The sequence below is a fragment of the Lineus longissimus genome, chromosome 8 (assembly GCF_910592395.1).
Source record: "Lineus longissimus chromosome 8, tnLinLong1.2, whole genome shotgun sequence".
NCBI lineage: Eukaryota > Metazoa > Nemertea > Pilidiophora > Heteronemertea > Lineidae > Lineus > Lineus longissimus.
In genome coordinates, this window is record NC_088315.1 from 9126745 (window position 1) to 9146210 (window position 19466).

The 19466-nt window shown below is 42.8% G+C and overlaps 2 protein-coding genes across 6 annotated transcripts; one reads left to right on the plus strand and one right to left on the minus strand.

The window, feature by feature from the left end:
- Window positions 1-3432: 3432 nt before the first annotated feature.
- Window positions 3433-10250, minus strand: LOC135491982 (uncharacterized). 4 transcript variants are annotated; one of them, XM_064778002.1, is made up of 4 exons: window positions 6104-6481; window positions 5606-5818; window positions 4913-4964; window positions 4132-4267 (listed from the first exon to the last, which is right to left on the minus strand). In XM_064778002.1, exons 1-4 carry the CDS (start codon window positions 6187-6189, stop codon window positions 4202-4204), a joined length of 417 nt encoding a protein of 138 aa, XP_064634072.1. In that variant the 5' UTR covers window positions 6190-6481; the 3' UTR covers window positions 4132-4201. The 4 variants fall into 4 exon arrangements, with proteins under 4 accessions (XP_064634071.1, XP_064634069.1, XP_064634068.1 ...); XM_064778001.1 differs by lacking the exons at window positions 4913-4964; window positions 6104-6481 and adding an exon at window positions 10141-10250 and having other exon boundaries at window positions 3433-4267; XM_064777999.1 differs by lacking the exons at window positions 4913-4964; window positions 6104-6481 and adding an exon at window positions 7159-7429 and having other exon boundaries at window positions 3433-4267.
- Window positions 8714-19237, plus strand: LOC135491981 (serine/arginine-rich splicing factor 6-like). Of its 2 annotated transcripts, none has more exons than XM_064777996.1 (7): window positions 8714-8837; window positions 9869-9880; window positions 10258-10298; window positions 15024-15119; window positions 15638-15673; window positions 16726-16829; window positions 17060-19237. In XM_064777996.1, the coding sequence occupies exons 1-7, from the start codon at window positions 8714-8716 to the stop codon at window positions 17436-17438; spliced, it is 792 nt and encodes a 263-aa protein (XP_064634066.1). In that variant the 3' UTR covers window positions 17439-19237. The 2 variants fall into 2 exon arrangements, with proteins under 2 accessions (XP_064634066.1, XP_064634067.1); XM_064777997.1 differs by having other exon boundaries at window positions 15638-15658.
- The last annotated feature ends 229 nt before the right edge of the window (window positions 19238-19466 follow it).

Consider the following 19466-nt stretch of genomic DNA (forward strand, 5'->3'; position numbering starts at 1 on the left):
GGCCATAGTATGGTGGCATTGGCTTTGTTACACAACCAGGCCGATGAAACTTTAAGTTGCAACAGTGCACTGGTCTTTCGGTCCTCCCTTGGTCTTCAGGTGTTAACTCTTCTGTGGATCTCAACCGTGTAGTATTGTGGGTGTTGGCAATGTTATGCAATCGGGTTGAGGTCACTTTAAATTGCCACAGTGGTGTAATGGCCCTCCCTCCAGTTGACCTTCAAGGAATGCTCCAGTCATCGGGAAGTGTTTGATTGACGGAAATCTGTGGTTCTCGAAGGTGGCAAAGAAAAACAACAATATTGGCTGACTCACACAACCAGACGAGAGGTTGATTGGTTTCTGACCTGCTTTCAGGCCTATCGGGCACTTCCCATTCTAGTGCATGGTTAGTTGCAGTTCAACTATTTTTTTAGCTAAAAGTCAGCGGAGCTAGTCGAATAGCTATTCAGATGGTGTCTGTCCTTCCATCCTTCCATCCATCCGTGGACAAATTGGGCATTTTGTAACCCTAAGGCACTTCAAAAGGAAGATGGCTTGTGGCTGTGCTGAACCTGTTTTGACAACTAAAGCAAGTAATTATTTCTATTAAATTCCCTTAGTTTGATACTAATTACCTTCCAATCAATTCCAGTCGGTGTAATGTTTTTGAGTGTTTCTATTTTTGAGTGTTTCCCCTCATTGTTTGGGAACGCTAAAAGATAGATTGACAAGTTTTTCTGTGTTTCCCCCTATTGAAAAGTCATGGTCTCTCTAGCTGCCTATTGTTTGGAAACACTGACACATGGGAAACAACCACAGATGTTACACCGGGCCTACGCCTTGTCCATTGATTTGACCTGTGCTCGTTTCTCCGTGATGGTAGAAATCGGTGGGGCATCATGTATATACATGTACAGTATTATATACATGTATAAGCAAAAATACATAAGCAGCCTTATACATTATATTTTTGATATAAGTGCTGTAGATCCGTGGGGTTACCAAGTGTAAAAATGATTGTCACACCCGAGCAGGACGTCATACTGTCTAGACGATTCCACTGGCTTCTATTTTGCTAGTTGCTAGTATATAAACACGCAGACCTCCACGAAAGATTCACAGACTATAACGCTTTCAGTTAGACACAACAGCAGGACGCACTTCGCGGGATGCAGTTTTTGATATCTCCTCAATCTATGAAACAAGGTCACAACCCACCCAACGACATTATGGACTCTACCTGGTCTCGCCTCTTCTCGGATGAAGCTGCCTCGAATAACCAGATATTGAGTGGCTTCGGAGACTTCAGGGGCGTCAAGCCCAACTCCCTTACGCAGCCCAACGTCTGCAGCAACCAACAGATCTGGTCGGTTGAGACAAACGTCAGAGGATTCACCCCAAGTGAGATTTCTCTGGTAATCAACGGCTCTAACTTGGTCGTCCATTGTGTTCATAAGGATAGCAAGTCTCGCCGCGAGTCGAAGAAGCAATTTACCCTGCCGAAGCAAGTCAAGAATACCGACCTCGTCTCGACGGTAAACAACGGCATCCTGAAGATATCGCTCAAGGCAGGAACTGGTGGTACGGCGACGAATGATGCGCCCAAGCCAACGAGGACTCAGGCGCCACCAGCAATGCCGGCAACTCAGAAGCCACCGAGCTCAAGAACGGACGCGACAAGGCCAACGGGCAGGAATGCGCTTGCCGACATTTTGGGCGCGCTCAACAAAGATGATATCGTTCCAGCACTTTCGGCCAAGAAACCGGTTTTTGCTGAGCAGTCGCAGATGTCATCACCAGGTCTTTCAAGAATGACAGCACCTGCTGCTGAGCCGCCGAAAACGCCTGATTTTGAACAAGATCTCCGCAATAAACAGATATCGGACAGCCTGAGGGCCTTGCGGCTGGTCCAGTCAGATGCCGAGATCCCAGAGAGAAAGATGCATCTGTCGGTCTCCAATCACTTCGAACCGGAAAAGGTGGTCACCACTGAGGAGAACGGGAACGTGACCACGCGGACTGAGAGGAACACTCTGCTCCCGGACGGCACGGCCAAGACTATCAGGGTGGTCACCAGTATCCACGGTCCAGGAGGCCCGAAGAAAGTCTCGGAAAAGACGAACACTATACGGAAGATCCAGTCGCCTGGTGGAGGAACGGCTATAGTCAAGAGAATAGTGGTCAAGTCACAGACGAAGGCGAGCCAGGGACAACCTAAAGCGGCGCCAACACGAATGACCAACGGCGGACCTTCAAATTCCTTTGACTGGGGATCAATCGCCAACCTGGGCAAGATTTAGCCCCTGGTAGCGGTTTGCGACTCTCTCGGTAATGACTTCGTCAAGGATTGAACATTGTGACTTTGAAACTTTCCAATAATAAAATTGCAACTAAATAAGGCTCGTAAAAATAATCGTAAAATACGTTCAGCTATACCCGGATGGTTTTCGTCAACGGAACTGATAATACGTGAAACGCTATCAACTGTTAACTGGACGGACAGTCACAGAATATGGACTTCCATGAGCAGAAGCTGGTCGCACACTTTGGGAACAGTCTTTAACAATTATTATTTAACTGCTTATTTAGTTTGAACTATCTTACCATTCTAAATCTCCAGCATGATTCACAATTCTTCACATTTGACCCGAGAGTCAACGACATGTAATAAAAGCTTTAAACTGAATCTATATCTTGTCAGTCGTTTCAATTTGTTACATGTTGTATTGTGTACCCCTTGTAGACAGCTTCATACGAGTGACTCAATTTGTTTCGAGTTTACCGCAAATGCTGGGAGCCATGATGGCAGCCAAAGACAAATTGGTACAGATGCACCTTCCCTGGGTGTCAATCTCTCTCCCTGCTATAGTCGGGAGTGGTCGGGGTGTCCACCCTCCACGAGATAGGTGATGTCCCCTATAGACTCCACAGCCGTGTCAGCACCTCCAGGGTGAGCAGAGGACGGCGACCGACTCCATCAGATATCGCTATCTCCTGCTATCACACGCATGCACTCCGGATGCAGTGTTTATGTTTATGATGACGTATGAGCTGCCTAGCTAGGTATTGTACTACCTCAGTTTATAAGACGAAGCCAAAAAAATTAACAAAAGTTGATTCATTAAACGAAATCTTAATAATACTTTTACATAACAAAACATCCGAGTTTTAACACCAACAGTGCACGAAACTATATATGGTAAACGTAAATTTACTTGCCCAATGGTTCAATTCAAAGTTTAGAAACAGAGAAGAGCTAAATAATGTGCTAAGACAAGCAAATGTTCAGAAACGTAATAGACAAGTTAAGAAACGGAAAAGTCGAGACGGATGAAGAAACATGATAGAGAATGCAAAGAGAGGTTTCAAGGTTTGTCAGCGTAATCGATAACAAACTGGTAGAGTTTTCAGTCATCTTTACAAACATGAATGAATGGTCCAGACTAAACGTAATGAAAACGTTAAAAATCATAATCAGAATAGTCGAGACATTTATATGTAGAAACATGATAGAGAGGTTTGGAATGTCCAGTTGACCAACGCATGTACTTATAATTCTCTTTACATGCAGTGCTCCCCGTCCCCCGGCCCTGGTATAGGCCTCCCGATCAATGGTTCTCCATGTCTCCGCTAGGGTCTAGCCAGCCCTTCGCACCCCTTTCGAAAGGAGAGTCAGTCCACTGACAGGAAGCCTATAAATAACACCCAATGATGGTTTATTTAAATGTCCATGTGGAAATGCAGCACTCCAGATTGGACAAAACGACCGGAAATCTCCCCAATTTCTGATTGTCGGAAACCCCAATTCTAGATTGTATGCAAATTATTGTCATCGTCATCATCGTCCTCGGATTCCGCCAACCCTTTCGTCATCATTGTCCACTTGCGCGCCATCCGCGACGCGGTGAAAAAGTCATCGTCTGCGTCTTCCTGGGCCTTTTTATACATCTGCACCGCCTCGAAAAATGTCTCGATTCTCTTACTCAGCGGTTCTTTCTTTTTCGGTTTTGATTTAGTCTCCATAACTTCCGTCATGACCGCATCGTTTGGATCCACGAAACGTGTTCGGTAGGGCGGAGGAGCAGACGCCAGCGGCCTGATGACGTCTTCCTCCTGAGTGAAGTCTTTCTGCTCCACTTGGAGTTCCTTGTCAACATTTTGTTCCAGTTCGGTTGAGTTTGACCTTTGCTGCCTGCTACGCCTCCTACCTTCTGCTCCGTCATTCCGCATCCCCGCCAGGGCTGACATCGTCACGTTGCGACGCGAGGTCATTTCCTTGAACAGCCTGAAAAAATATAAATTAGAGCGAATTGAGGAAAATTAACACATACTATACGGTCAAACACGATGGGCCATTAGGCCCCACGGGCGGCGCTGATAGCCAAGGGCCGGGATTGTCGACACGTGGTGGACTACCAATCGAACAGGTGCCATGGTAACAGCGTGCGGCCAAGAGAGGAACCTTGTCGAACACCTCGTCTCACTTTCAACAGTTAGACGTTCCGAGACGCCTCCAGTGTAAATTTCTCATTCTACGTTAGCATTTTACTTCGTAATGATCCAAATAGTAAAATATATAAATCATTTTTCTCATGTGAAATATCGCGGGTAGGTTCTATAGAATTTAGTTGAATTATGCATGCTTGATATATGGTATGCTATTCGTACATGAGAAAAAGTAAAACCCGCCCATAGTCTCAATTCGCGCTTACAGTATAAACATGTAGGCTACACTTACTTGCAGACGACAAATATGTGTTAGATTGTGATCGTTATTTCGGCATTAGAGTCAAGAAGATTAAAGAAGTTAATACCACAGTGAAGCAGGAAAATTAACGGTGTTTTCAACTTAGTCGTCAACCGGTGACTGCCAGACTCCGCACAGAGACATACATTATTGACAGTAACATGCGTAATGTTTGGAGTTTACCTCGTTTTCCGCCCCGTCTTTCGGCTTTGGATCTTTAGGTTTTTTCAGATACCTGACGAGTAAAGATTGAAACAAAGCGTGACTTCTTCTCAGTTGCAAGGTGAGGTGGATGTGAGCAGGCAAGGGAGTGACGACACTGCGGGGGCAGGACTCCTCGCCCACAGAAAGACTGCACCGCCTCGCGAGTGTGACGTTCATGGGATGGGTTGTTAAAACCTAATTAGAGCGTCATGTGAGACCACATGTAACATGAAAAGTTATATATCAGTTATAGGTTATGCCGCACACTGAGCAACCCATTGCTACATGTAACTCATCGCAATTATAGTTCGATGTATAGTTGCAATGAATCGAGTTGAAATGAATTGTAATTAGATAATATAATTTGTTGTTAAAAGATAACTCCAGGGGAGTGGAACACTATAAGCGCAAATTATCACAAATTACGGCAATAGGTCACTTTCCACCAGAAAAGGACTTTCCGGGGGCTGTCACCATGGTCACTGAAAAGTGGTGCGCGCGGGAGACCTGCTTTGTTAATTAGTGCGTTCAGGAAAAGCAACGCAAGCGTATACGTTCGCGTTTAAATTGCCCAAAAGGATATTGGAATATATGGTCAATGTGAATTAATTACAAAGTTTTAGTGCAAGTTCTATGCTTTAGAAAAACCAAGCAAGCCAGTTGAGCACTTACTTGAGATATGTCGGGTCCCTGTCCGAATCACACCGCTTCAGGTTCCGTAAGAAGTCTAGCACCTCGAGCCGCTCGTGGTCCAGCTCCGTGATGCTGGCCACTTTCTCGCGCTCCACTTGGGCCAGGGTCTTCCTGAGAGTCATGTCAGCCAGGTTGTTCTTGTTGTTGACCAGGGCCCGGGCCTGCGGAGAGGGTTGGCTCGGGTCGATCATCCTGGTGAGGAGAATTAAGAGATGATGGGCAAAGGTGGCGAGGGACCATGAAGCTATTAGACGAGGACGATGTTGAGAGATATGATGAGGAGGAGGAGAAAGAGGAGGAGAAGGAGAAGGTGACGATGACAATGTTGGTGAAGACGGTGTTGGTGAAAATGACGACGACGACGACGACGACGATGATGATGACGATGATGATGCCCTTTAACAATGTGTATTGGCTTTGGGACGCGCATACCGCTTTTTAACCATTTGGAGACCATTGGCATTGGACGCCACTCACCCTGTGCTGCCTCGTCGACCCTTATGAGCACCACACTCGATCACGGGTAAAACTCCGGGGAACTCGGCAGAATCTATGATATCCATCGTCAATGTTTAAAGAATTATTTCGGGGTCAAATAAAATTATGGGTGAACGTGGTAAATCGAATTTCACCACCCTTCTCCTTGGTATAGCCACTATAGAGATCAACATGTGATCATCTTAAAATGTCTCTGCACGCATCCTCTTGTCAACACTTCAGCGAAGAAGTCCATGGTTTTCACAAGATTTGATTATTGATGTCGTCAATAAGCCTTCCTTTTTCCGTTGACAGGCTACACCTTGATTGATTCATATGACTCGTCCATAGTTTACAAATATGAGGTTGTGGTTCTTGATTTATCAAAGGTTTCCGTATTATTCCGGCGAAAGAACCAATTAAAGACTCATCCGTTTATTCTAAACGGATATAATCAGCACAAGGTTGTATAAATTTTTGGCCTGCAGCTATACTCATCAATCGGGTCTTTAAACCGGAGGAAACAATGCGACAAAACTCAGGTAGGCCTTAATGGCCTGCTGTAGCTGAAATGTCTTCACCCCAAATGACCGAACTGAAAAGATTTTTACCGGTTTTAGGATATCACGGTTAATTGAACATCATTCTCCAAGGTGTCTATAGTGTGTGAATTAACTTGAATGGAAGAAGGCTTTTGTGGTATTTTGAAATTGTCAAATAATCCGATTGATGATAGTTTGATTGCATATAGACCTCGACGTATTTGGCATAACTAAGTATGCTGAATACAAAATAACATGCTTATTATTCAGTCCAAATTAGGGTGTTTTTTTCTCGTAACATTCTTGCGCTCTGCGCATTCTCATACTTACAGGCCTATACCTACTGGATATAGGGGAGCATCAAACTCGCCCAGTCTACCGACATTTTAATTTTTTTCTAAAATTCAAATAAGTTTGCGCAAAAAAGCGCGGCACATTTGCCCATGTCCTTGTAAGTTGATTTCAACCCCTGATTTCCCCACGATGACATGAATGGATCACTATAATATTTACCTCTTCTAAAAAAATGCGTGTATTCCCTGATGAAATTCCTCAAAAGTTCCATTCGAATACGAATTTGCAGTTAATCAAGGCGTACACATGCAGGTTACGTTTTTGTCGATTCAAAATCTCCTCAGTCGTCTTAGTGCAATTCCTCCTTTTGGCCTTTAATTTAGGACTTTTTCGGTTTTCGCGTGCAAATGTTTCGTGTTATGTAGCTTACAAAATGTTTCCTCGAATGTTTCACAATACAAATTGTTTTATGACCCTTCTTTCCTCGTCCGAAAACATATTCGCCCAAAAGTAAATGACGGCTATTTAAAATTAAATAAACGTAAATCGTTTTGGCATCTGCACAATTTCGCTTCGAGTTGTGTAACTCATGAGAAAGAAAATACAAAATGTTATGTTTCTTAGGAGGTATCATTAGGCCTAAGCATTTTTAAAACTTTGCCATATACTTTAAACAGTATTTGTATTACTTCAATGAACCAGGCCTGGGAAGCTTAGAGTTTGTTGTTTAGCAGTTAAGCCAGGATTTAGCGGATAAGTCCCGGTCTCCCTGGTTGTGATTAATAGGCTTTGTAGTTATTCCCATACAGATATATTAGACCAAGGTCCTCAAGGTGAGAAGTCAGGCACTAGTATAGCGCGAGTTGCCGCCTTTTCGGACAACCCCTCAAAACTCCCGATGCAGGCAACTCACCCTGACATAACCACTGTTTTTCACTATACTTCCCCTGTCGATATATTTGTATATGACGAAGGAGTAAAAAAACCTGAATCTCACAGGATGCAGGCGACGACTATGCCAGGAGAAAGTCACAGAGTAACTATAGTCGAATAAATAGATATTCATTAGTTGACTAATCGGCATCCTGAGATTCAGATTCTCCTTTTGAAATATCGAGAGACACCGGAGGAGTATACTGAAACCACAAGTTATGCCATGGATCAGGACTAGTCGGCGGGTGTCGAAGCAAAATAGCTCGTTTTGGCGATAACTCGCAGTGCGGGGATGCGTGCCTTACTGGTGGGACAGCACAATAGAAAAAGGACGCGCTGAAGCCTGAATATTTCCTGCCTAAATATCGTCCTGTTGCCCGCGGGACGCAATGGACTGCCCCGGGAGTCTAAATAGGCCCTTGGCCTAGGCTATACTTCAAGATCCGACGAACATGAATGTATAAGCAGTTAACGCAAAGGAGGCGTGGAGGAAGAAGAAGAAATCATTCAGCCATTCTGAGTTCCGGAAAAACTATAGATCAAAATGTTCTGTCGTATTTTCTGAATTACGACCACCTTCTCCTTACAGTACACGTTCCTTTTTGTTACTTCTGGTGTTCGCTTTGCCTTGTTTATTGTGATTACTATTGCATCTGGATCTTCTATAAACATCAGTGTGTTTCGCAGTCCTTACCATGTTTAATCGCCTCCCTCCCTCCCTCCCTCCCTCACCCTCAAGTCCCCTTACATCCTCACGTTGTAGGCAGTTTTAAATTTCCCGCCACAGCAATTTCATCGAGTGCCTTGTTCCGGCTGCGAATCATCGGCCTCGACCACAAACATGTCGCGACGAACAGAGAAAGGCTCGCTGTTTATTGGGCGCTTGTCCAAAGACATCAGAACACGCGATTTAGACGAAGTATTCGAAAAATATGGCCCTGTTGATAGATGTGACATTAAGTATGGTATGTGTTGGTGCCGGTTTGGTGTTATTTACTTCGATATTTATCACGTAAAACGAGTTTGAAGAAGATCCGAAATCGGGTTTGTGTCTTGCGAGTTCGAATCTGCGGCTTGTTGTTTTGTAAATTTTTGGTGAGAAAAACATCCCGATTTTATGCTGATACTTCTCACAAAACGATATATTTTTACCTTTTATAAATAAATGAAACATTGACCTGATGTTTCTAGTTTTACCTTGTTTTTTCTTCCTCTCATTCCTTCAGCATAGCAGTTTAAAAAGCGCATAATTATAGAATCGGAATTTTTCGTGAGGCGGCCATCTTTGATTTGTGTGCTGAATACAAAAACAACATAAAATAAATCTTCCGAGATGATAGTTACCTACGTCATGTAGGCCTACATGTGTTTTTTGCCTAGTTGATTATGCTGGTAAGAAGGCATTTGACCGCATATCCAATACTACCATACGACACTTAAGAAGTTTGCCCAGAAGTGGCGATGGTACGATTTGGCACTAGCACTAGCACTAGTATAGTCTCTCCCATTGTCCAACCAAGCGCACCGTCGCAACTTCCGGGCCAACTTCTTAAGTGTCGTATGCATGCAGAGACCATGTTCTGGCAAAATCACTAACGTCAACGACAGAAGTGAACGTACATGGTTGACTCTGCGACAGAGACCGGAAATTCCAATTTAGCTTCAGCGCGGAGCGCTATCACTATCGGAATCAATCCTAGAGTAGAGGCTTTAAAAAAGGGATGGCTTATAACATGTATAAATAAGCCAAATATTGTTCTGTAGGCCATTTCCAGATACGCAAGTACCACCTCGGGTTGGGAAAACCAACCATATTTACAAGAGGTTTTCATGATCAAAGATGCCGGATACATGCGTCTGGAGCCATAGCCTGATGTCTTTGAAGATCTATTGAAAAGATGGTTGGTGTTTCCGACCCTAAGTTGTACAGGGATATTTCACAAAAGGCCTATTGTGCTCCTTAATTTCTGAGCTATGTATATCCTTTTTTCTTCAGGTGCTGAGATGGGTGAGTGATGGCTTAGAGGACGTCATGATGCAGGAGTTGACTTGCCCAAGTGATAGAGAGCTGAGATTGCATTTTGCCTTTAAAAGATCTTTGTTTTGAATGTCATGAGATCATTCTAAGATAGATGTTTAAAAGAGTTACCTTCAGACTGAAATTATGAAATATCATTGCTTAAGAACAATGCTTAACTAAGGTTACAACTGGCTTACAGTACTGCTGTGCTGCAGTGCACATTTTTGGTGATATAGGCAAATACATACCTTGTAGCAATTTTGACCAGTTATCAACATGGAATGTTACCACTAACACCAGGTCAGCTTGCCTCACATCTTAATCTCTCTTGAAACTGTTCTAATCGATAAAACTTGACTTTACAGCCTATGCCTTCGTCGATTTTGCCGATCGTCTAGATGCAGAGGTAAGATATTATCCAGCCCTTTGACATTTTTAACCAGTAAATAGAATTTTGGTGAATGATTCGAAAACATAAATACCAATGCCATCCTGCCGTAAGGGTTGGGGTAAGGCCTAGGCCTATATCTGCCAGAATGGACTTGTTGCCATGACCCAGTGACACCATCTTGACTCGAGGGGTTCAGTTTCAGAATATACTTGAGTCGTCTGTGTGATTGCAATACTATCACATGTTTGATGAAGGCCCATACATTGCCCCAAAAAGTCCTGAAAACTTGTTGTGTGCACAAGTATAGCTTAATAATTTCCTTGTGTAAAGTCGATGATAAACTAAGCTGATACCGAATGAAAGTTGTACATGTGTGTGGACCTTCCATTTTTGAAGTTTTCGTCTGTTTGAAAATGCAGTAGATTTGAGAAATTGCGTACAAAAACTCTGCCTAGCCAAGTGTCCAGACTTTCTGTCTCGTAAAAAAGCTTATAAAGTTTAGTTGCTTATGATTGAATTTGGTCAACTCTTAGGCTGTGTTGGCGTGTTTGTCTTGTTATCCAGATAAAAGTAATTCCCGAAATTGTACGTCTGTTAGTGTAATGAAACGATTGTTTACTAAACAAGGTCTTGATTTACAACTGGTAGTTCGAAAGGTGCCATTCTACATCATCAAACCAGCATGATACTGACGTAATGCCTGGTACGAAGTACAAGCTCAAGGATGGCGCCTACACTGGACTGGTGTTACTTGGCTTTTGGTGCCTTGGTGCGCGTTAGATTTTCCAAGTGCAAGTCTTGGTGTGGTGAACATGGACAGGGCAAGACCGATGTCACGCAAGCGGACGATGCTATCTTCCCTAGATTTGTCAAGTTTTTCCCAATTACTCATTGCTCTTTGTTTTGTCTACAGGTCTAAATCATGCCACTGGCAGTAAATGAATACCCCAGTTGAGTTAGGCCAGGCCACCTTGCGCCAAGAGTCATAAGAGCCAATGTCGTGCCATGCCATGTTTTAGCCTCACCCTTACCCCGGTGGCCAGGTCATCTAGTGTCAGCTCAGCTATACCCATAGCTCGTCTTAGCCAGGGAGCCAAGTGCCGTCGCATAGCCATGTGACAGTACACAAAGCCGATCTTGGTGGCCAGTTTGCCTGTTCGGTTTTTGCCAGCGAGACCAGTGCCGAATCTTAGCCATGGTTGCCCGTTCTCAAATAGCCAGTGCCGTTGCGAGACCAGTGCCGTTGCATAGCCCATGTGACAGCTGCCTAAAGCCGAATTTGAATGATAGCCAGTTTGCCCGCTCTCTGTCATCACCATTAAGTCATTGCCAATAGACAGGGAGCACTCTTTCTTGACCACAGTTAAGCGTGTTGATCAAGGAGCGAATGAAAGTCGCCGAGTCTTACAGTAAGAAGGAAACTAATCTCTCTTGGTAAAATATGTTGCGGGCATTTTAAAAATGGTGCTCTTGTTTGCGAAGTTGGATAGACATTTCAGTCACTTTGTAAAAATCGCACCTTGGAAAAAGTCTTTACTTATAAATCTTGGGTTGTGTTACCTGCTTTGAAGCCTGGATAGTAAAAGGATTTCTCAGTTTAATGTCATGTATAAGCTTACTGTCAAAACTATCCAAATATCATTGGACTTGGAAGTTTCCTGAATTCCATCTGAATTTGGGATATCATATGGCGGCACTTGATCATATGGAGTGTTGTTTATAAATGTCTATCCAACTTCGAAATATTTGCATGTGCAGAACACAATAACAAAACCATTTTGTTTGGACTCAGTTCGGTTGTTTAAATGGTGGTGGGGATTGATCAGGTTACTGATCTGGTAATTCATTTTCACAGATGATTTTAAAAGTTCATTATAAGATATTGTTAGAGAAAGAAGGGACCAAGTGCCGGTGAATTAACAATTTTGTACGGCATGACGTCCTAGGCACGTCATGTGCAATTGTACATGACGTGCTATGCACGTCACCTGCAGTGAAAGGGTTAAATGGACAGGGTTCAGATAAAAATGAATTGTTTTTCTGATCATGCAGCAGTGCTATGACTATGGAGCTTTGTGTTGAAGCAAGGTTAGAAAAGATACTTGTGTTTCCAGTAAGAACACTGACTGCTTAATTCCTAGATAATGTTTTCAAAGTTTTTTTAATGACAAGAGAAAGGGGCAGTCTATAAAATCCTTATCAGCGCAATGTCTAATACAAAATACCTTTTATCCCAGGTTTTCTCAGGACGTTCAGGAAACACAAGTTTTTTTCTTTCATCTGTGCAAGTATTCTGAATCGACTCAAAGTAAACTGTGTGTGTGTGTGTGTTAATGACTGTTTGACGGTAATGACACACATCAGATTGAGGGTGTTCTGAAGAGTAGTGTGCCCCCCCTAAAATATTTTTAGACATAATTGTCCTGTGCTTGAAAAGTCAGGTAGGTCAGGTCCAGTTTACACAGAGCAAACTGGTGTATAGACATGTCTGGGAACAAATGGTCAAAGTCATTGTATGCCAACTTGTCCGAATACCATGTAGCTCGATGTAAACCCAACCTTGCGACTTCTGTTGGCCATTTTGCTGAAAGACAGAACTTGTAAAAGCTGTCAGATATCCCCACTGGCATCCAGTTGTAATGGAACTGATAAAAGAAGTTTTAAAATGGTCAGAATTAAAATCAAAAGACTCCTTGTAGCCAAATGGTGAATTTGACACTGATAAAAACTAACTGGGAAAGTCTTGCAGCCATTGGTGTCAAAAGTAGCGCGGTTGCGAGTGCAGTTGCGAGCGTGGTTGCGAGCGAGGTTGCAGGCGCAGTTGCGAGCGTGGTTGCGAGCGCAGTTGCTCTTTCACAGTTGAGTGGTGGGCTCAAAAGAAGTCTCACTCTTTGGCTCATGTAACTCGAGCCATCGATGGTACATAAAGAACTCCCCATGAAACACTTATTCAGAGTCCTGGTTCGGTTTTCTTTTAAAATCTTTTTGAATAGCCATGGTGGTCTCTCGAATAGGTTCTTGGGTTACTTTCCAGAACTACCCTCAGTCTAACAATGATCTAACTTGTATCGACAGGTAAGTTGGTGCACAACTGGTGCTAGTGACTGATACACCGCTGCTGCCTGTTTCGAACATTTGGTGTATATATTTTCTGACTATTTTGTCAGGAATGAATATAACGGACAGACATATGCTTTGTATCAGAACAGCCTAGCACTTGTCTCATATCTTGCTTTAAAACATGCTTCTGTTGTTTGTCCTCCGTGTTTGATAAGTGAATCGAGAACAAGTATGTGAGAAATTCTCCGACTTGATATTCAAAATTCTTAGTTGGTCCCGCTGTGGAGTGTGCTGTCAATCATACGATAACCTGCGTCCAAAATCTTAAAAATCGTCCTGCCAGCTAAGGATCTGCTTTAATACTGTTAAATCATACAAATCCTGGATGTGATACTTCTTCAGAAACAGAATCGTATCCCTTGTCAGGGTGGGTGCAGATCGTGAACATTGGTGGTGGCCCCAAAAGTATCAGAGAGAGTGGTAAACCAAGTGGTCCACACATTTGCTTTCTTTCGGTGTAAAATACAACACCTATTTTCTAGTGTGTTTGTTTTACGTCTTTGAAACAAAAGTTTATCCTGCGAGCAACCCAAAACCATTAGCTGGCCAAGGCCACAAGTCTGAGCCATGACTCCTAACCAGATGATAATGATGATGAGTCTCACTAATACTTGTAAGGCAACTTGATATCTAGGAATAGGGATGTTGCCTCACTCGCCTTGTCATCAACCTTTACCATGGCATTACGCCCTTCGACATGTTTGATTTGGTATCATATCTAGGGTTTACTAGACACACTTTCACATAACCCTTGGGGGTGGAGCTTGAAAGTGACTTCATTATCCAAGGGTTGGGTGAGAGACGTGATGTCTCTTCGAAGCTGGTGGTGGTTTTTCTCAGCGGTACTGGTACTGCTTACTTTCTTCGTCTGTCCCAAACTCATGTCTGAACGGGCAAATTGTATTCAAAATCATTGTCACCCATCCATAGTATTAAATTCAAACTAAATTCATGAGTATGATGGCATTTCTAGAGGTGCTGCAGCCAAGTGCCGATGATTAAAATTATAGTAGGGCATGACGTGCATCACCCGCATGTGATAGGGACACACGACATTATGTCTACACCCAAAGAGATCTCTTTGTCTCTCATCGTAGCAATAACTATCGCAGGTTGCAGCTATAAGAATCTCTTGTTTGCTTAGGTCTTAGACTTGACAGTGGGGCATGGGGGAGGAAGACGTAAAAATAGACTCTGAGAAACTTATTCATTTTGGCAGTTTTGTGCAAAATAAGGGTCTTTAAAATGACAACTTTTACAAGTACGAACTATAGTTGGTCACCACAGGGGCTCATAATTTTTAGTGACTCTGACTTTATCGTGCTCCGACAAAACTGTCCAATCTATTTCCCCCCGAACTGATCTGTTGTTGCACAGTAGTTGTGCCATCCATTTGCGTAGGCGTTTTGACTTTTCTTACCAAGTGCTCAGTTTCTTTAACACCCATAACTTTAAACATTTATGGCTTCTGATGCAACAGGTTTTGGACAACGACTGTCCCCCTCCTAATACAATTCCCCTGTTACCCCTGCAGAAGCTGCAATATCAGGTATTGTATATAATCTAGTCATAAATCTTTTCCCATTGCTGCCGATTTCTAATGCGTTCTCTGCCTTTCAGGATGTGATGAAGTATGAGAACGGCCGGGATCTGCTTGGGTCGGAGATCGTCATCGAGTGGGCCAAGGGCAACCCGAGAAGAACCATGGTTGGTGGGGTACGATAAATTTTATCAACTACTTATAAGAAGTACTGGATGTCTATAGATTCTTTCCACCAGGGTCCCCACTTGGGTATCTCACGCACAGTGATGGCAGTAGCTCCTGTACCTGGTGGAAGCGTTGTTGAATCTTCCAGCCCAGAAAACTGTGCATAAAAAATTGCCCCAAACGACAGACCGAAAAACAGATTGGTGGAAAGGATCTATTGAACTTCTTACCTGGTTCTCAAATGTTGAGACCTACTCAAGAGTTGAGTAGATATTTAGTCACAGTACAGGCAGACACATGTAGTTTTGAATTCGGATCGGTAATTTTCTCAACTTCTTGTCCAAAAGATTTCGCCTTTGACTTCGCAAAATAAGCTGATTTCCGTACAATTTTGAGATCCCCAGTATTGTCCATCACGTTTAAAGTTTGAAGATGTCAGGATGGGGCGGAGTCTTTCAATAATGTTTTTGCCTTGGATTATGAGTTTTGGACGAGGTATTCATCATTATATCTGTTCTTTTTGCAGGGACGGTTCAGTCGTGGATCGGTAGGTAGCTTTAAAGTAAATATTCACATTGTTACATCTTGCTTTCGTAGAGGACACCCTAGGTTTGATTTAGTTCAGTGATACACTGCCTACTCTCTTTCATTGAGCCTGGTTGAGGAGTGGGTTCTTGTTGTGGATTCTTACAATTTTTCTAAAGTAGGATGATACTAATAGATTTGGTTTGAGGTGTTGGGGGCTGAGGGGTTGTTGGACATCATCTTTGCTTTCACTGAAGGCTGCAATGCCAGCCCCGTCAAAAGTCAATAGTCACTGTCATTTGTCCTCATCTCGCACAGACGACTATGGAGTCCGAATGTTTCCATCCCGGCTCTCCTCGAAGGTTAATGGAAGTGACATCTAGCTTCACAAAAGTTGCAGAAAGCACCTGAAGTGTTTACATCAGAAGCCTTGGTTAGTAGGTGTTAAAAACTTCAGCAGTCTCCTTTAAATTGAGCAGGCAGGTTGTGTAGCACTAATGCTAATAGAGCCAGGGTTAAAGAAAGCAAGAAATTACTAACATTAACATTTGGTACGACCAGGCTCAAGACATGGTATGTATGTGTTGTTGTTCTTTAGCTTTCCATGAATAATGTACACCTAAAGTGAAGTGATGGATCAAATATGGCCTCCCAAGCTCTTGAAAATGTCCTAAATCATATATTAGAAACTGATCGAAGTGGTCAACTTTGGTCTTGCTCAGGAGAGAATATTTGGTGTGTCAGCTTTAAACCCCCTTCGACGTGCATAAACATGGTAAGGTTCAACCCCAGTTTGATTCTAGGGACCCACTCCAAGAATTGTACTTCTGAAAGAAGTAGGAAGTAGTGTGGCTTTCTTGGCACTAAAATTCCTGGCTCATCACAAGACAACATTTGAAAATTTAGATGAGGTTGAAAGTCGTGGTTCCTTGTACCTGCGTGGCCATGCCAGGGCTAGTAAAACATCCCACAATGGAGACAGGAGCCTTTATTGGACTCTATGACTCCGGTAAAAATCCAGTAGGGTTTTGACACCGGTAATGATTATGACGGAAACACTTTTGTTATCTTCTCTTGCATCGTTTTCAGGGCAGTGATGAGTGCTTTAGGTGCCATCGTCGTGGCCATTGGGCCAAGGAGTGTCACAGCCGTGGACCCCCACGTGGAGGAAGGTGGAGACGCTCAAGGAGCAGGTGAGATACTGATTCCAGAATGTCCACTTTTCAAATCTCCTTGCCGAAACATGAGCAGACAACTTTTTTACCCCAGACTTGAGCATACGACACCTAATTTTGATAATTTCAACCCTGACCCGAGCTGACGACATCTGCTCTTCATGATTTCAACCCAGACCTGAGCAGACGACATCTGCTCTCTTTGCGATTTCAAGGTTGAATAATTATGGCTTTCTTAATTCTTCCAGGGATCGACCCCGTCGGCGGGCGCGCAGCTACAGTCGGTCAAGGTCAAAATCGAGGTCTAGGTCACGTGACAGGAAGAGGTCAAGGAGAGACAGCCATAAGAAGCGATCACGTTCCAGGTCCAGGTCCAGGTCCCGTTCACCACGCTCTGTGTCGAGGTCCCGTTCCAAATCCAGGAACCGCTCCAGGTCCAAGTCCCACCAGCGCTCGCGATCCAAATCTCCACGCAATCGTTCAAGGTCGAAATCTCCGGGTCATTCAAAGTCGAAGTCGAAGAGAGATTCGGGAGAGCGGGACCGTAGTAGGTCACGCTCGGCTAAACCGGAGAAGTCTCCGGCCGCATCGCCACGGAATGGAGATGATAAAGGCGATGATGATTGAGATGTAACATTTCGTGGGTGAATTTTATTTGTGAAGAAAAAGAAAAATCTTGCAATATTTTATTCAGAGTATGATGGACCTGCAAAGAAATTCAAGAATATTTTCAGAGTTTTGTCGCCTCGTAAGTCAGGATATTCACATGTTGTCGATTTCAAAGAACTAAAAAGGGAAATCCCTGGCCTGAACATAAAATGATTTTCAATTTTCTGGTGTTTCATCTTGAAGAAGTAGAAGTGTTCAGTGCAGAGGTAGCGTGTTATTTACGACTCCACTTCAAGTTTAAGAGTGAATTACTGTCGTCTAATGCCAGCTTGAGTTTAAGTGTACTGATGGAACATTTTCACACTGAAAAACTATGTGCACCCGACCTGCACAAAAGATATTTTTAATTTTTGGATCGGACCTAGGAAACCTTATATTAAGAAAAAACACAGGATTTCAAAGTCAAGTATTTCCAAGCAATATTAAAAAGTAGCCCCTTTTCCAAGCAGTTTGATTTGATTATTTTAATGTTTAGAGGGTATGCTATACTATATAAATATCATACTATCCTCAGGATCATTTTGTCGACATTTCCACACATCTTCTAAAACAAATTCACACCTAGGATTTCTTCATAGTTTAGACAGCACTGCGTTTGCCCTTTAGCTCCAAATTGTAAGATGTGCCATGAATTTCACTTCACAAAACTATCTAGAATATCTCACTTGTTGTGAATTTGTAACCGTTGCTGTTATTAATTGGATTATTGTGAGATTATACTGTTCAAGATCTTGTAACGTGTTCTGTGGTGGATTTCATACATCGGGGAAACTTGATTGGTCACAAATTAATCAATAGAGACAAATAACCAATCGTATTTTTTCGCTTGTATTATCGGAAGCTGAAAACTAACTTTTGGGGACGCATTTTATCATCGATTCATCACTGCAGATTTATGTTGAAAGGGTGAAATGAAGATTTTGTTTTTAGTATTCCAACAGACTTGAAAGAATCTTCTGAATCATCTTCGCCATGAGTTTATTTGAGGCCTCTTTATTAAAAATCGTGTAGAATGGCTTCAGAAGAGCCTTTGGGCCTGGTTTTTTAAAAAGAAGTTTTTTCACCAACGCCAGTGTTGACCTTACATCGTGTCATCTCCTTACGGTAGTTGACCCAAGTTAACGCCAGTGTTAATGACAAAACGTACTGGGCCCATGTTTCTTTGAGTCCAGTCATTAGCTACAGGGGCGATTTTATATCCAATTACAACCCCTGGTCTTTCTTGTAACCAGACTCTTTTGATCACTTGAAATTTTATTATTTTTTGTTGCAAACTTGCTCAGATTATCGGAGGTTTCCACCAGAATTTTACCTGTTTCTATATAGTTTTCCACTTTACAATTAAGTTCACCATAAAGTATGGAGGGGGAGAGTGAATTTAAGCCAAATATAAGTGTGTTTGGGTGGGTTTATATGGACAATTTGAATTTGTAATCCAAAACAAAACCTGGATACTTTCATAAAACCTGTGACTTTATATTGTGAAGAAACCTTTCCAAGCGACTTTGAAGGCGGTGCCAAAATGACATCCCATGAAAGAGAAATACCTGGTGGTGTTCGGGGAGGGGGGTAGTTGCAATGACAAAGAGCACTTAAAAATATTGGCCTCTGGTAGTGTGAGCAAGTTCTTCCATTAGATGCATTTTGTACATGTAGTATTATTGTATTTCATCTATCCATTGTTGCATCAGAATATTATGTCTATGGCAATTTCTACATACTGGGTAAACAAATAAAGTTTTCATCGTTCAGGAATATATTTTGTTATATTTGGTTTATTGGTTCAAACACTTTTAAAGGGACAACATAGACAGCAGCTAGGCAGGCGAGATAAAGTTACACAAAGTCGCCAATATGGATCTCTCACATCTCACAGTAGGTCGAAATGATTCATGCTTGTACGAGGAATATATCTAGTGCTGAATCTGACATGACCCAGGGCCCTAACTGTGCATATTAGTCACCTAAGATGGCCAAATTAGCCCC

Bases quoted from the DNA above. Each gene is read 5' to 3' on its own strand.
- LOC135491981 (XM_064777996.1), top strand. From the start codon at position 8,714: ATGTCGCGACGAACAGAGAAAGGCTCGCTGTTTATTGGGCGCTTGTCC. The intron at 10,299-15,023 runs GTAAGATATTAT...TCTGCCTTTCAG, and splicing joins CCGATCGTCTAGATGCAGAG to GATGTGATGAAGTATGAGAA. The intron at 15,120-15,637 runs GTACGATAAATT...TTCTTTTTGCAG, and splicing joins GAAGAACCATGGTTGGTGGG to GGACGGTTCAGTCGTGGATC.
- LOC135491982 (XM_064777998.1), bottom strand. From the start codon at position 6,189: ATGGATATCATAGATTCTGCCGAGTTCCCCGGAGTTTTACCCGTGATC. The intron at 5,819-6,103 runs GTGAGTGGCGTC...TCTCCTCACCAG, and splicing joins GGTCGACGAGGCAGCACAGG to GATGATCGACCCGAGCCAAC. The intron at 4,268-5,605 runs GTAAGTGCTCAA...ATATTTTTTCAG, and splicing joins AGGGACCCGACATATCTCAA to GCTGTTCAAGGAAATGACCT.